This window comes from Callorhinchus milii, unplaced genomic scaffold, assembly GCF_018977255.1.
Source record: "Callorhinchus milii isolate IMCB2004 unplaced genomic scaffold, IMCB_Cmil_1.0 Scaffold6, whole genome shotgun sequence".
Classification (NCBI taxonomy): Eukaryota; Metazoa; Chordata; class Chondrichthyes; order Chimaeriformes; family Callorhinchidae; genus Callorhinchus; species Callorhinchus milii.
The window spans coordinates 30,882,184-30,900,778 of record NW_024704747.1 but is presented as its reverse complement, the minus strand read 5'-3'; the positions used below and the strand labels follow the sequence as shown (position 1 = coordinate 30,900,778).

General features: G+C 37.1%; 1 protein-coding gene across 10 annotated transcripts in view; it reads right to left on the bottom strand.

The window, feature by feature from the left end:
• baz2ba (bromodomain adjacent to zinc finger domain, 2Ba) overlaps window positions 1-18,595 on the bottom strand; it is a 77,677-nt gene that overhangs the window by 37,708 nt on the left and 21,374 nt on the right. For all 10 annotated transcript variants that reach the window (XM_042336025.1, XM_042336030.1, XM_042336026.1 and 7 more), the window contains exon 2: window positions 1,071-1,208. In XM_042336025.1, the coding sequence (XP_042191959.1) occupies window positions 1,071-1,206 (136 nt within the window). In that variant the 5' untranslated portion in view covers window positions 1,207-1,208. The remainder of the gene's footprint in view (window positions 1-1,070; window positions 1,209-18,595) is intronic.

The following is an 18,595-nucleotide window of genomic DNA, read 5'->3' as shown; positions in this document are numbered from 1 at the left end:
CTTTAAATGGATGACAAGTTTAATTCCTTAACACACAACCTTCTTTGTATTCATTCCTACATCACTTACCCCCTCTTATGGTTCAATCCAAAGAGAATGTTAAATCTGATTGATGAATTGTGTGTGAATCTCGCTGAAAATACGGCAACAGGAAGCACAGTGTTTCAAGAGAGCAACTTTGACAGGAACTAAGAGGCTCAAAAGACAGATGCACGTGTTTGTAAAGAATAAGGCTTATCTCCCAAGAAAGAAAACAGAATCTATTCAGGTTTTGTTTCTCAAAACCTTTCATAAATACGTTAATTAGTAGGAGAATTCCTAGGACCAGTCATTGTGGAGGTGTGTCTAGATGTAAACGACGATAGAAGTACATTTAAGGATAAGGTTAACAAGATACTGAGTGTATTTCAAGACCAAAAGGAACAAGATGGGAGAAGGAGCTAATCTTAAGTGTGAATCATTGAACAAATGTTTGTATTTTAATATTGAAAACTATATGTAGTCCTGTAGCTCAGTGTTTAAAGTACACGCTTTGAAAAAGCGAGAGACCTGGGTTCGATTCCCGGCAGGGTGAAACCTTGGGTAAGTTTCCTTACTCCACACCCCTAATAATAATCCTTCAAAAATAAACAATAATAAATTGGTCACTCAATCCACGACTGTTTATGGGATACTGCTGCGCGCAATTGGCTGCCACATTTCGCCCACAAAATATGCAGTCAATTCACTTTACAGTCTATTCTGTGAAGCGCTTTGAGACGTCTAGAAGACGTGAAAAGCGCTATATGAAATCCATGGATTATTATTATTAGTGGAATGTTTGCAAGATGCCAGTTGGTGTGAAAAGGCATTATAACTCAATGAAAATATTCAAAGGTTGGGTCAAGCCTGTCTTTTTTGCATTCATGTTCTGTTGTCAGATAGTCAAATATATTAATCTACTCAGTGCATTGGTGATAAGACATGCTTACCCAACTAAACCAGGAAACAGTCACCATCTCAGCTACATTGTTCAGTGACTAGTAATGAATGTGTTGCTAAACATTCTAGAAGTAAAATATTGTACTTACCACAGGTTGACAGTGTGGAGCCAAACCCTGTGGAAAGGCTGCCCTTAGAAGCACCTGATGCTGTCGATGTAGAAGATGCTGAAGATGTAGAAGAAGGGGCTGAGGAAGCAGATGTCAATCGTTCCCCAGACTCCATATCTGGAAAAAGAATCATCATTATTCTAAATTAAACCACTGAAATTACTAAATATATATAAACAATAGCTAAAGTTCCACACTTTCTTTAATACAGACTGCACCATAATACATACTGCACCATAATACATACTATAAAAACACACATTTGATCAAATCACACCAATACGGAGAGGACATATACATTAGCAGTTTGATTATCTGCTCTATCAGTAGCCACAAGCCAACACATACAAATCCAAAAGTTGCAAAAGCTCCAAGGCAAAGGGACTCCGTCCAGGATGGAGTTCCCGAGAGTGGGGGCCTGACCTAATCTGAAACATCTGACAAATGAGGATAAAACTGACAGCCCATAGATTTATCGTCTATTCATCCTACTGTCAAATTGTTAGGCAATTTTATGAAGCGGTTTAAGCCAACAAATGCCAGGAGGAAAGTTTTACTTTTAGAGCAAACTCACCAATCCTCCCCTTTCATACAGCCTACGTAATTGTCCATGTAGCACTACAAACCAGTCATACTTAAGTTTGTTCAAACCAGTGGAGACAATGTTTAAATGAGTCTAACCAGAAGGGCAAGAGTGAAAAAAACACCTACACCCACAAATATAGTAAAGCAATCAGTGCTAACACCTAAGGAACTGTAACTCAGCCTTATATTTTCTCCCCCCAAAAGATAAACACCATCACTTGCAGAGTTGACTACCAACTAAGTCATTTATGAATTGCCAATTTGATTTTTTCATTGTATTATAACATTTGGAAAATTTTATGTAAATAGCCTAAACAGAATCAACTGCAACATGGAACTCCCTGCACTCTTAAAAGAGACAGCCAACCAAAATAAAACACATCCCCTTGGAATTTGTTGGCTTAACCTTGAAATAATTACTGACGAGTCAGTATCCCTCCAGGATACAATCAGCTTCTTGAGACAATTTTCAATTGGAAAGCCAATTTTATTTCAAAGTGCACCCCACTCCCAAAATGGGCTGTGGGTCTCCAACTAAAGGAAAACAAACATTTAAAAATATTTAATATCTAAAACATATTTCATTTGTTGAAATAATGCAACAATACAGTAATGAGGAAAATTTGCAAAAAGCATATTTCCTCCTCTCCGAGACTCGGAGTCCTTCTATGTGAGGGTAAGTTATTGTGGAGCGGTTACATCTAGTTTTAAATACATTTTAGTGCAATTTGTGGCATATTCCGTAAATATGATCTGCTCAAATTCTCCAAATAGAGGTCAGATTCCTAGGGCTCCGTGTTTATGGATCTGCTTCTGTTGTCAGTCCGCATATTAATAATGTCGGGGCATGCATGCATTAAATTCGTCTGGCTTGTGAATATTAATAAGCAGTGTGTGCACAACAGCCAGTGAGGGGACTTCAGTGATACAGATACGGTCCACACACATACACTACACTCAATACACGCCACACCCACACAATACACAACACACACACAAACACAATACACAGTAAAAATAGTTTTTAAAAAGGGTAAATCTGTGGACACCTGGGACTGTGAGACTAAAGCAAAAAAATTGAAAGTGAAATGTCCTAATTTACAAAAAAATGGAAAATAGAGGATAAAGGAAACAAAAAACATGGCAGGCATAAGCTTATCATCTTAGTTATTATTATTGTGTGGTGTTAATATTACAATGATAGAGTTAGTAAACTTAACCTATCAGGTTATATTAGAGTTTGTTTCAGTTCCATTGCAAGACATAACAAGCTTAAAATAATTTACAACCTTGTGAGCCTGGAATTCTTTGGACCCAGCAGACCTTGAAGAGTTCAGCAAAGTGAACCCAGAATCTGAACACTTGTGTATATGGTACAGAGAATCTGGGTGTACAATCCATTTGGTAATTCCTTATTACTGCAGTTTATTCTTTGAATTGTCTACCAAAAAGCCTGTAATCAACACTTGGGCATTACTGAGGTAAATGCAAGCTCTTGGCTTCCAACAGAGACTCTGACCTGCTGACTCCCTACCAACCTGCCCGCTCTCTCCGCTCATCAGGCTCCGGCCGGCTCCATGTCTCCCACCCGACCAGTCCTACCATCGGTGGCCGGACTTTCAGCCTCTCTGCCCTCACACTCTGGAACTCCATCCCACGGTCCCTTCCCCTCGCTTCCTCCCTCGCCTCCTTCAAGGCCGGTCTCAAGACCCTTCTCTTCGACTGTGCCTTCGGTCTCCCTCCCACCTCTCTGCCTTCCCTCACCTCTACAGCACCCCTCCCCCATGCTCGGGCCCCGACACCTGACTGTTCAACGCTTTGGGACATCCTCCTGCCGTGAAAGGCGCTCTACAAATGTAATTTTGTTGTTGTTGTTGTTGAAGGGTCTGAGCACAAGTGAAACCAACTGCATAGTCAATTTTAAAGCAAAAGTTCAAAGGTTAGAAACCTTAGAAAGAGTTAAGGTTTATCTAAGTTCTAACCTTGCTCCTCACAGCCCTCTGCCCCTCCTGATCCCAAACCCCAGCTCAACTTCAAATCCTTGACTGTCCAGCGCCTTGGGACGTCCTCCCAACATGAAAGACGCTATACAAATGTAATTTGTTGTTGTGTTGATGATGGATTTTACAGTACAGTATTTAGAAAAATGGCCTAAAAGGCCATCAATCTATTTGAACACAATTGCTCACAAAATGACGCGAAATACTGTACTAGACTTCAACTGATTTTAAGAGGCAAACACAGTATTTTATTTATTTTTAGGTATCTTCCTATAGGATAACAGATACAGTAATAAAAAACACATCACATCACTTAAGAGGTGACTGATCATCACCTAGCACCCATTAACATTTAAAACCGCTATACAGTATTCACACAATTTTATATTGGTGAAACAAAACGTGAAATGCACTTATATTTAGTTCACCAATTTAAAATAGCAGTGAAAACTACATCTGTTAGTCATTAGTTTACAGGATTTTATGTAGAGATATACATTTCTTGTTTATATACAATTTCAGAATGGAAGCACTTGGGTGTGTATTACAATAAGGAATGTGAGTAATATGTATATAGATATATATGTATATAGAGAGAGAGAGATAGAGAGATTATTTTTGATTTGTATTACGTTTGTTCAAAGATATTCTAAAATGTTGGTTGTGGTGAAACTTGCTGTCACTGGTGTTTAACCACATAACCGATTCCTCTCTTAGACTAAGGTCAAACCTAACCCCAACCTGATAGGATGAAAATGCTCCTCTTTCTTGTTTCAATCGTACGTTTGGACAATCTCAACCCACTTCTAAAGGCTGCAGGCCTACAGCAAACAAAACCCTCTTAATATGGCACTAACCTGACAATGTTTCACTTTCTCTTCTACTAAAAGTATATTGACTGCCTGGCAAAGCTCACTGCTTATAGTTCACATTTTAGTTGCTGATACGGTGACAATACGGTGCAAAACAAAAATGCCAAGATTCCATAAATCCAAATGCTCATTGGTTCTAATAAACTACTCAGCAGCCAAACGAAGACCTTCCAGGTTAGAATAACCATTAGACACAAAATCCAGCACCTTCTCTCTTTGCAAATCAGGAGGGAACTAATCAGCTATCCATTGAACATTCAGGAAGTCACAACTTGTACTCTTAAAAAACAATACCTTCACAGGTTTTTTAAAAAAGCACTGAAGTAATAAAACATTTAGCATTATATAATGTATATAATGCTGTGTTTTGCAATGCAGGGCCACAACATATGACACAAGATTTGTAGAATCCAGACTAATAGTTTCAAAATGATTTGTTTCATACACGGGTTCTGCTGAAAACCAAACCCACAGATGTCAGTTGAAACATAATATACTGGAGCATATTGTAGTCTGATCGCTGACTAAACTAAATTCTGCCTCGCTGCTAATGAGAGCCTCTCTCAATTATTCATAGAGCTACTAATATTAGACCTTATTTTTAAAAAAAGAAAACAATTTCAGAGATTTAGTTTATTTAAATGTCCAGTTACTATAATGTTACGCCAATCAAGTATAATTTTTAAAAATTTACAGAAAGACGACCAACGATTCTTGCCCAATTGCTTGTTGTACAGGACGGTAACAGATGGCTGATGCTACCAGATAATCCCTGCAACAGAGTGATCAGCATGGATCAGCAGTAATCAGGCTGCGGACACAATGTCTCTCCCCTAATGGAAGGTGCAGGCGCGAGAAACTATATTTCACAAGATGCCTCGACCATAATTTCAGTCAGGGCTGTCTCCGCTGCAGTGCATTTTACCTCCCAACTGCTGATGTGTTCTTATGCAGCAGGTTTGGTGNTTTTTTTACCAGAAGAAATGTTAAAAGGGACAAATTGTTGTGAAACAAGATCCAATTTTCAATCACAGACTGTAAACAGAACAGCAAGCAGCCAGGCTAATCAGACAACACTATATATTTCTCTTGTTCATCTTCCCTTGGGACCACCATCCCAGGCAGCTTCAGCCTGTGCTACAGTAATCTTTGGTTGTTCAGTGGAACTCACTGTCAGAAATGCTGAAAATCAGCCGCTCTAAACTTCTGCAACTCCTTTTGGTCAAGAACCAAATCCAAAAAGGACAAAAAGCTCCAGCCTGACAAACGTTCTGATTTTCTATTGTAAGGTAGCAATACTGACCAGGTCAATCAGTAGTTTCAATTCAATGCAAAGTCATTCTCACCTTTTTTTGGACAATTACTGTTTAAACGACACATTACTGCAAATAATTCAGTAGATGCTCAACACAACTCAAAATATATAATCCCACAATATGCAAAGAAAACCCATCTGAAATGAGCTACAGCTGATGTTGTTTACCTGAAAACCAAGTTGTTAATGAAAGCAATGATAATGTTTTAAATACAGTTGCAGTGGTTACTACACTTGTAAACACATACAGTACTTACATTTAATACATTGAAACAAAATCCAGCTTCCGCATGAAAATATGACCTTTTCCTTCAAATGAGGTTCCTCCTTCTGATACGGAAAATGAATTTGCACTTGCAATCATACTAGAGCTTTTGCAAAAAGGTTTACTCTATTTAATTTGTGTTATTTATAACCAGGTAACCATAATCCCCTGTGACACTCCTCTCCCACTTAGTTATTTTGCTATAATTTCAGATGGTGCCACAAAGCTTGATTTATGTAATTTGTAAAACAGTTTGAGTTATTTCAGAGGCAGAGTAATAAGATCAAAATCCTTTTGTTGATGAGGGAAATAATGTTCCCACAAAGATAACAGCATTTTCACCAGATTCATCTCCAAGTTAAACTCATTTCTACATCCACTGTGTGTTGTAACGCTTACTGTTTTACTGCAATATAAGCTGCACAGTATGCATAACAAAAAGCAGCATACAGGTTTTCTAGAATATAACTGCAATTTAAATCAATTTAGGTGTGTCCAAATTATGCAGTCATTAAAATTCAGACAGTTAATGCTCCTGCTCAATCTGCTGATGCATGTTCATGTACAGATTTGAAGAAAGAATTGTTTGCTATAAATATTCAATGTCATTTCATTCCCATGTGATATTACTTCCTCAAATCTGCACATAGGATGTTCAAACTGTAAATCAGCAGGCAGGCGTTTCACCAGGAAAATCTGATTTCTTTGCACCTTTGGGACCAAATTGTCTTATTTTGTAAGCAACAAATCCCAAAGACATCTTCATTCCACTGGTGCTTGTTCTGTCATGAAGGACGGATCTGTTTGGTATATCTACCCTCACCTATTAAATTCACTAATAGCTATGTACAATGCACACACTATAGTATTAATGCTTATGGTAAACATCTGCTGAATACAAATTATTTATACCTAGTTTCAATAAACTGTGGCTGAATATCGGAAGGTTTATTTGTAAACGTAACAAATTAAACCAACAACATAGTCCCACCCAAACATTATTACAGACCCCACCGCCACAAAATAGTGTTATTAAACTTCGATCCACACCAGCTCAGCAGTCAGCAGAATGACATGGTTTGTCAGAGGTCTTCAGAGACACCATCAATCCTCCTCCATTGAAAAAATTGCATGGATGTTTTCTCTTCAGTCTAATTTCTGCTAAATTCTAAGCGAAAAAGTAGAGTCTGATTATGGGCCGAGGAAGAAGAAAAATCTCAGATCTTTTTACTAAAAAATATGGATTACTTGCCATTTAGCTTTATTAACAGTTCATATGTTTTTCTCATATCCCACCGACAGTCATTTTGTTTTCAAACTGTGTAAAACAAGACAATAATATGATGTTCTCTTTGGTTCTGTGACTCTCCAAAATGCTAATGTATTCATATTTTGATTTTTGATGGTTAAGAGGGAGGAAGGGAAATCTTGCTTCATCGCATGCCTGGCTACAGAGTAAGCAAATTAAGTGCCTCCACAAATACGATTATTTTTATGTAAAAAAAGTTTTAACAGATTGTCTCCATGCACAAGTACCAGGGAGCTAACAATACTCCCCCACCTGTCATTAAAAAAAATCTGTGTGGCAGATCCCATTCTCCCAAATGGGTTGAGGCAAATATTGACATGCAATTCAAACCTTAGTGCAGTTATCACATAGAGATATGTGACTAACTCAGAACTCAGATGTTACTTCAGAAATGTCTTTATTTTCTATTCTTACAATGTATCCAGAAATCATTGTTGCTTTAGGCTGTTTAACAAACCAATCCACATGGGTTACAAGAGAGCAACAGTAACATGTAACCTGACCCATTTATTCTCATCCAAGCATCATCACCTGCTGCTCACTGGTCAGTATTCATAGAAATATACCCTCAAGAGTACAGTACCATTCATGGACCCTCTAGAATGATACACTTTGCTCTCCCATTCTCAAATATTGTCCATTCAAGCATACCTCTGCCCTAAATCAGATCATAATTGATCAAATAATAATAAAAATACCATCATAATTGGACAGATTTAGTAACAATCAACCTGTTCTGGTTCTAATCTGGAGCGAAGAACAGTTGGCTTCTTAGGTAGTAAGAGCATAACAATTCACTTCATAGTATAACGTGTGAAGCGCTTTGAGACGTCTCAAAGACGTGATAAGACGCTATATCAAATGCAAGGATTATTATTATAACAGTTCTGTGAAATAACATGACCCGTTAGATTCCGCAGTGTTTCCTTTACATTAACAAGAGATTTTCCCAGGTTGCATTACTGTATGCTTTTGCACCAAGCACATCTTACCTTATGTAATTATTTATTCTGTTTTTTTATACTGTACTTATTTATGCGTCAGTGATGGTGCTCCAACCACTTTGGTCACACTTCGTGCTAGTCATGGAAATATTTGTTGATAAGACTTACAAAATCCCCAATAAACAGCTTTTTAGAAGAAAATAATTGGTTACTTCAGTAGAGCCTGTTATAACCTTGTAATTGGTGTCCAGAAAATCGCAATCAGACTTTTTTTTAAAGCATCTTAAGTTAGCTGATTTGCTGTGTGCAAGCATTGGAATGCTACTGGACATAATAATAATCAACCTTGCATTTGATACAGCTCTTTATCGAGTCTTTGAGAAGTTTCAAAGCGCTTCACAGAATATACTATGAAGAATTGAATATATTTTTGTGGACGAAACATAGCAGCCAATTGCGCACAGCAATGACCCATGACTAAATTATGATTATTTATTTGCTTTATTTTTTTAGAAGGGATTAGCGATCCGCCAATCGACTAATTGCTAGGTAAACAGAGGTGGGGTGTATGGAGTATGGAAACTTGCCTAAGGTTTCATCCTGGCCAGGAATCAAACCCAGGTCCTCTTGTTTGTGAGGCGAGTGCTTTAATACTAAGCTACAGGACTCCATGTAAGTTTGGTGATATCATGTTACAGAAGCTCCAGCCGGCAATCACACCCAGGTATAAAGCTGGTATCAGGGGAGGTGAAGACCATGACAACATGAGGAAGGAATGTTGTCCTTTAATATCCACACAAATGTGTTTTAGTAATGAATAATAATCAGAAACAGGAACAGCTTACTGATTTTCTTCTCCATAACTCAGGGACACAAGGCCAATTGTAACAGTATCAACTAACTCAGCAGAATCTAGCGATGAAGTCTGTATATGACTCGACACCACAGCACACAGTTCAATTACTCACCGAGACACTTTATGTTATGAAGTATTTTACATTTTATCCATATTCCGGACACAGTCGAAATAAACATCCTACTCTAAAATCATTCTGAAACAAATTAAAATTGTGACGCTAAACTACCATTATACAAATGATACTGTGAACTTTTTGAACGCAGTCTTAATTGGTCTCCTGCAACACGCTGAATGTTAGTCAAAATACTAAATGAGCTACAGTTGGAACTGTATAGGAAAGGATTAGATATATATTCTAAACCTTGCCAGATGCAATCAGATACAAAATGTTTATAATCTGTAGTAGAATTAATAATTTGTTTTAAACAAACAAATTACCTGAATCTGACTGTTCAGTACTTTAGCACAAGAATAATTTGACTGGAACACATGGAAATTTTACAATATTCAATGTTTCAAAAAAAATCTAAGCAATTTCAACATATCGCTTAATACTGGTATAGAACATTTGAGAAATATTTCAGAAGAATTGGGCAGGATTCCAACTTGATTTTTTTTAATAAAGAAGTTCATTGTGTACCCTGCCGATGGTCTGGAATGAATATCCTGCTCTATTGGTATTAGCATGAAAACAATAAAGGAAAAGGGGCACCTTTCTTCCCGCATGGCTAATAATCCATTTAGCTTAAAGCACCAACTCCGAGAGCAGTGCTCTGGATCCTGAGCTCTGTCCTCACCCACCTCCTGAGATAGCAAGCATCTGGCACAAATGAAATGGCTGCTTAGCAGGTGCACTGGCTGCCATCTTCGCTGACCAGGGCTGGCTGCACCCCCCGCCCCCACAGCTAGTCATTGATCGCCCGTCACCACTTTCCCTGGAGATCCCAAAACTCTGTAGTTAGAATTTTAAGTCATAAGTCGACGCTTCAAAATAATGCACGTGGGCAGCACTGACTTGAATTGTGCCTCACAGCAAGTTACGGGGAGGAGGGGAAGTAAGAGGAGCTTTGCAGCCACAAGCAGCCTTTGCTAGTTCAGGACAGCTTTTATTGAAAGCATTTCTGAAGTCATCGAAGAACAAAATGCAGCATTAGGATAAATGCAGTAACGCTTATAGTCTGTACATTCTTTAGTTTCAGACCGACAAGAATTCTTTTTCCTCCAGGTATGATTCTTCCAACTTTGAAATCGTGGAAGATATACATTTGAATGCTTCATTTTGAAAGACAACTGCGGATTCCCTGATCTGTGTGCACTTCTGGTGTGTCATTTAGATATTAGCATTAATCACAGCAGCTGAAACGCAATAGATTGTAATAAAACTGTATGAACAATGCCATCCTTTCAAACGTCACCAGAATTTTGTGTTGGAAGATTGCTTTTTTTTCTCCAATCTATGAAACCACCAGGAGTCTACTGTCCTGTCAAATACACAGGTAGAAAAAGAAAGAATTTTTTTGTATATTAAAAAACTAAGAACACTAAAATGCTATTATTCCAAACCAAGAATTAAACCAAATTAGGCAAAGCCATTTTGATGGAAAAAGGCTGCTTGTTTGTTTAACTGAAAAATTGCTACATAATGCTTGCCACATCTAATGAACTGCAAATAAAGAAGCGACTTGGAGTGCATTTTAAACCTTCAGCCAAGTGTCAGCTGTGTAGGGATTTACAACCTTAGTCACACAGAATATACATAATGCAGTAGACATGCATATGAAGAGCAAGACAAAGGGAAAAGGCTACTCCCTACAAATAGCATGAAAGACAATTTCATAAGATTTCTGTGCACTCAGCTTCCTACAAATTGCACCAACGACAATTTCCCAAGTATCTACCGTTTACTTAGTTTCTCTCCAACGATCAAACATACGAATGGTCAAAGCTGATACACCTTAATGTGACGAAGACAGGAGTTCAGACACCAGTGTAAACCTCTGCAACAGATGTCTAACCACTTTCAGACTTCAGCCTCATTAACTCTATTTTTTGTTTGGGGTTGGTATCCCAAGACCAAAATAAAGCAAATACAGCAAACAGATAAGATGAGTCGACATCTGCAGATGCAAACTTCTACACTCCAGGAAAATTGTTTTGTATATTTAAGGAAATTCCACAAAACGCCATAATCCACAGTAAATTTTACAAGAATGGTTTCCCATTTCCAGCAACTGAAGTGACTTCACATGTAAAGCTGGAAATCAATTCATGTTTGTTAACTTTTACTTGTAGTTTCAAAATTATTTTACATCTCTTCGAAAGTCACAAATTGATAGTCATGGTTTTTCATTCTCCTCTGAAAATAATTTCTCAAAATAAGACATAACCACATTTGATTGAATAACTCCTTATCCCATCAATAGCCTAAAAACCAGCCTCAAAAATAAAAAAACCTTGAAAATGTTTTTAACTATTAATTTTCACCACACTTACCAGTAAATGTAAGTATTCACAAGTGCAATAAATAACACAAGGCAACTCAACTGTAGGGAGGCCAGTGCCTGGCAAATTAAATGCTAAGGAATGTGGAATGGACAAGAATGATCATAGTAAGAACCAAAGTGATTAAGACGTAACAACTGGCAAAGGATCTATGCAAGTAGGGAACACCCAAAGAGGGCAATGGAAGATGTGCTAGGCAAATTTGACTTGTAAGAGTAGGAATTCAGAAGTAGTGTTTGAACCTGGCTCCACCTTGTTCTACTCAGTGTCAAGCTGGTCTCTTTGCAGAAGAGGGCATCACTATTAATCAGCCATTACTATTTTAATAGATAACAAATCTGACATAGGTTCTGAGCAGGTACAGTATAAACATGTTCAAGGACAATAATTTAGAGGTAGAAATACAAATACTTGTACTGAAATACTATTATTAAACATACTGTGTTCAGTATCTGTAATACCATGTTCCTTAAACAAAACTAAATGATATAATGTAGAAACACATGTTACACTGCTCAAAGTTTATAATTGGTAGAGAAGACTGCTACAAATGCAACCTGCCTCAATCATATAAAATAGTTATAGATTAATGTTTATTTAGTAGCAGCTTCATATCAGTGGGTGCTAGTTTATAATACAACACTAAACTAATAATACCCAAAGCCTCCCTCTAACAAATTAATAGGAGGGCTTTAACGTTTTCTAGCATTCTAATTATGGAAAAGCCCAATTTATTGCATTTCCACAGGATTAGTGGGCGAGCACCGATTGCCTACTGCAAAAAATAATCCCTGCTTCAATGATCAGTTCTTTAGCACACTTCTCTTCATAAGTAACCCACTTCCACCAACCATAGGCTTTATAGCCTACTCGTCTGTTTTAGTGAAGCACTTGCTAAGAGACGTTATCCTACATGAAGGGCTCCTATATAAATGCAAATTGTCCTTGTTATCTTAACCAGTATTAACAGTTCAACTCCAAAGCAGAGTTTACTTTACAGTAGTAACTGTGACTTTGGTGTCAATGCTGTAAAGTACATAAGCCAGTGCTATGGGTTCCACAGTCAAAGGCCCCATCTGAAGTAGTTTTCTCAGTACCTCTGCAGGCAGGAGCAATGTAATTGGTGCTTTCTGACCACGGGCAGGTCAGGTAACTCATGACACATCTTTTTGGCTCATCTATTGGGAGAGGCCTGGCAGTGCTGTGGGATCAGCCCCCAGTGGGAATGGGATTCTACAGCTCTGCCAAACCAGGAGATTACAAAAATCATTTGACTTGAAGGTACTGTATTCTCTAATACAGCACAATAATTCTATTTTGCACAGATTTTTAGTAGCTGAAATGGATTATGAAAGCATCTCAATAATTTGTATCCAAACTGAAAAAAAGCATCACAATTACATGATGGATGGTTAAGATATGCTTACCTTTCACATCAGAGTAGTGCAACCATAAAGCTGCAACAGTGGTATACTAAATCATATTGACCTAATAGCTAGATTGGAAGAACGTCTCAAATACAGTTCTGCATGTGAAGTGTTTTAGTGAACTTCAGTTTGTGGTTTAACACAATAGGCGTTTAATATTTACCCACTACATCTTGATTATTTTTAAGATTCTGATCAGTATAGCCAGCAGACTTTATGAAGGCAAAGTTATCCAGCTTTTCATTAACCAAATAGAACGCAACTGATCTCCAAAGATGAGACTGTATTCTACTTGGTTACCAGAATTACTCTGCCTTCACAATAAAGACATACAAACAGCAGTCCTCTTATATTTGTCTCAAAATTCAGTTTACAAAATGCCGAAATCGTCAGCAACAATACGAAAATATTTAATGAAGAAAAACCTGAAGTTTTTCAAATCTATTTTGCAAATCATAGATTTCTTCTTACAATCTGTTCATGGGTTTCATGATCAGAAATAAAAACGTATTCAGAAAACAATGGGCTCTGTATACTATACTACTCTGATGCATCTTACAGAAACGGCTGCTTGCACCAAAGGTAACTTCATTATGAGCAAAGAGGACAAGACACCAGCTGGTATTAATGCTGCTGGTTACAATGCTCAGCCTTGTATTTAGCAATTACACTGCAGTACCTACACGTGCAGCTTGGATCCTTAGTGAATTATAAACAAAATTGATGCCGATTGCACAAATGTAGTTATGTAGGACAACACAATTATCAAAATACGAATTAGATAATGGATACAATAGGCAAAAACTGTTTAGTATTGTTATATTTAAATCTCAACTGAATGCAGCAAATTGTATTGCAACTAATGAACATGATTTACAGTGATTGTAGCTACCAGCTAAATACTCAACTACTAATTAAAATGCATAGTTAGCCAAAGGTCTGAAGTTGTTAGTCTTGCTCCAGCTGATTTGGGAGGCTGAGGCAGGAACTATTGTTTGCCAATCATGCACATGACAAACAAGTCTAGCAGGTGTTTAGCTGGGCTAGATTTCTGCATCATTTAACAATTTAGTAATGTGGCATCACCACTCTGTGCAGGCAATTGGGAAACTTCTCAACTCTGCTCATTAGCCAACATTTCATTGTTCTGAAAAACTGAAATTTCTGAAGAATTGAAAACTAGAAAAGCAACCGTTTCTTTATTCCTGTGTAACTTTGTTGTTAATATTACTTTCACTATGCAATTCTACTAACTATATAATGGCAGAGTACTTTTTTCTAAAAAAGGACAAATGTTCCATCTCAGATCAATTTATCATGCAGTCCTTGTTGTAAGGTGCTTTACAAATGTAATTTGTTGTTGTATTGAGAGAATATTGATCGCTGGCTTAAAAACACTTTTTAAAATAAACAAAATGGAGAAAATTGAATTCTATAAATTGAAGCGGAAGGTATAATAAAACAGAAACACAAAATTACACCAAACATTATATCACAGAACAGGGACACACAAACTCCCACTTCTAAACCCCTCTCTCATATCTTGCTATTTCCTTCACCCTCAAGTATTCTAGTTTCCCCTTAATACACGGATGTTTTCTGCTTCAATCATAGCTTCGCACAGTAAATTTTTATCACCTCCGCATCAAGAAGTTTCTCCTAAACTCCCTTTTAGATCTCCTTATTGTCCATCTTACACAGCCAATGTTGGTGAGGCCAAAAGGAGGAGATTCTTCTGGGAAACAGACCACTAATCACTTACCTTATCAAATGATTTCATAACTTTAAACACCTCTATCAAGTTCCCTTTCAATTATGTGACTTGCAGAGAAAATATCTAACCTGTCCAATCTTTTTTCATGGCTGTATTCCACCCCTGGTAACATCCAAGTAAATCTAAGCTGCACCAGATCCCATGATACAACATCCTTTATGGCAACCAGAAATGCACCAGTACTCCAAATGTGGTCTAACCAAGGTTTGATATAAATTCAACATTCTTCCTTACTTTTGTACTCTATTGCTCTATGCATAAAACCAAGGACACAATTTCCATTCTTTGTGGCCTGGTCCACCTGTGCTCCTACTTTTAGTCTTGTAAATCTTGTGAATCCCTGTACCACATCCAAACTTCTCATCATCTAGTGTGTAGTCAGCTTCTTTATTCCCCAAATCTCCAATTGGGTCACAAAATCCACCAGAAAAAAAGATATACTACTGCAAATTGTGTGAAATACTTGTAATAACATTGTGTATTTGCATTTCAGCAGACTGAAAATGAACCAAGAATAAAATTGGCTTTTTTACAGCACACATAGCAAATCAAGAAAATACACCTGGCACCACAGCAGGTTTTGTCTTTCTGATCCTACAGCAGGTTTCATCATGTTTGCTAATTGCAAGATAAACAGGAATTGAATGCCCTGTACTTTAGATTTTAATCTCAGATATGATGCAAATTGCTAAAAACATCGAAAAAATATTTACAAAATAAACTTTACTATTAAAAACAATTTTACTTTTATGTATTTCTCATTTTTGTTTATAACCTCAGCTGTCGTTTCTGCAGAGTTGGGAATTGCTCTTAGTCTTATCCCTCTCCACCTACAATTTTGTGCTGATCTTCACAATGTGCAGTTGCAATTACTTTTTAAAATCAGTTAACATGTGACAAGAGCATTGGACTGGAGTCACAGGGTAATGTGATATGCAATACATACCTCAAAGCCTCCTCTATTCCCAAAATACATTAAGTAGCTCATTTTCATTTAGCTTTTGTGCATAAATTAAAAATAAAGCTGCAAACCAGTGAAAAAATACAGCTCTCAGAAGTTGCAAATAAAGAGGCAGCTGAAGTAAAAAATCAAATACTTTTAATTCCTATTATTACGCATGTGGTAGAGTATGTTATCTTATATGGCAGTGATACAGAAGTGAGACGATGTCAAACCACAAAGGCTTTCAAGTTGCGCCATTGCCAGCCCAACGTCAAGACAAATGACGTCTAGCAACAAACTCCATCCTATAGGTCATCCTTCATAACAGAAGCGGGTGATGTGCACAAGGAAAGCTGTGTTTGTGGGGTCTATTTTGCTGCTCCCAGTCGGCACCTATTGCAATCAAGTCAAATGGCTTCTCAGTGATTTGAACTGAAGCTTTATATTTTATTGGTTTCAGTGAATATATTTGTAAGATCCACATTCTACAACTGAAATGCCAATAATTTCTTTAAATTAATTTCTCCTCCTCAAATTATAATCTTAAAAGTATAGATTTTATTCCTACTGTCAGCAATATTATTCACTTCCTCCCTTGTAATTTGTGCCAAATAAAGCACACAATCATGACTATAGACGTGTCTTCAGCTAGCTCAATCATCAGGTATATTCTACATCTTATGAAAAGAGTACAAGACCTGACTTGACTGGTCAATATGCACTTCTACAGATGTCCTCAGCTTAGTGTTCTGTGTGTTGGGCCTAACCTACCAGGATATCCTCAGCTCACTGCTTCACTCAAGTGACACCCATTCATCACCACGAAAATGATCCTGGGTTCCCTGGAATAGATGTTTAATTCTCACTATTTGGTACAATTTTTTAGTCGAATTTAAAAATTAACTTTCAACTAAATTGTGAAAAGTATTTTTCGTAAATGACCCGTGGACTTTCCCTGGATTATTATTCTTTATACACTGAAGTGTTACATTTTATTGAACATGAATTAAAATAGCATAAACGATTAGGATAAATTAGAAATTGTTCAATATAATAATAATTCTTGCATGTGATATAGCGCCTTATCACGGCTTCGAGACGTCGAAAGTGCTTCACAGAATATACTGTAAAGTGAATTGTCTGTATATTTTGTGGGCGAAATGCAGCAGCCAAGTGCGCACAGCAGTGACCCACAAACAGTCGTGGATTGAAGTGACCAATTTTTATTGNTTTTTTGAAGGAATTATTACCTCCGGAAAAACAATATGCTAATCGACTAACAACCAGGTTCCTACTTACTGCTGGGTAAACAGAGGCGTGTGGAGTAAGGAAACTTACCCAATGTTTCTGCCCGGGAATCGAACCCAAGTCTCTTGCTTGCGAGGAGAGCACTCTTACCACTGAACTACAGGACTCCATAATGTAGGTTTAATAATTTTTTTTCATCACAGCAATCTAACAATATATTTAAATCCCTAATAGACTTCTACATTGATTACATTTGCAATATTAAGGTGATCTATGATCTGAGGTAGGGGAGAAACCTAACAGAAACAAGAATTATTTTTCAAGTGCATTGTTTTCAGTGCACAAGTTAGTGTATTGAGAGCGAAAAAAAATCAATAGGCATCTCTCTTCAAAAAACATCCTCCAATTATTGAATATAACTACCTTGATTTAACAATAATAATGTCTTGCATGATTATTGCAGGAGTCATTTATAAAACTTTATTCAGCACAATAATTCCAATAGCACTTCCATGAAAAAAAACTGATGAACTTATCNTTTTTTTCATTTTGATCAGTGTAAGATCAAGTATGAAAAGGTACATAAAACTATGTAGTGTCTCCAGCAAACAGCAAACCCTAGCATGGTATTAAATTCCTAAACACATTGTGCTCAATTAATACTGGCAATATTATATAAAGCAACATAAAATAATTAAATATCATAAAAGTGTCAACAATATTTCAAAACATCACTTTTGTAGAAATCATCTCTTCCTCCCCTCCTCCCCATTGACTCCCTGCTCAAATGGATCAGTTTCGGGTGTAAGCATTCAAAATGAGCATCAACAGATTATTACTCAAAACATATGAAGCAACACAACTGAACCCAAATAGATCTTCAAACAAAATCAACACAAAATCCAGAAATTGTGTTAGAATAGCAATCAGAAGCAGAAACCTTTTCTATTCCCTGATACTAAAACACTGAGGGCAATTTTACCATCCTCAACACTGAACCAGCTGAAATGACCTGACTCAAAACACATTCCCATTTCCCATCAAGCCTCAGAACACACCTGTGCATCCACTCACTGAGCCAACCCATCCCAATCTTAGTTTTAAACTGATTATACATTATTGTGTGAATGAAATATACACAAAACATAACAGGTTAGAATGTTCAAAATGCTTTGCTCTCAAGCACCATATTATGAGGGTGGGATGAGATTAAGACAATAATTGATGCAGAATTGTTCAAAATACTTTAAAACCTCCATATTAACTGCAGTGGTCTTTAAAGAGAACTCAACATCATGACAGCACAAAGAGCTGCCTGAAATCTCACACTGATAATATGCTTAAAACATATTTGCATTTACAATGAAGTGCAGCAACACTCTCGAGTCATTCCCTAGTCTGCACTGAAGCACAGAAAGTACTTACACAGGCACTTTTTAATTTGTAGTCATTCTGTTGTAA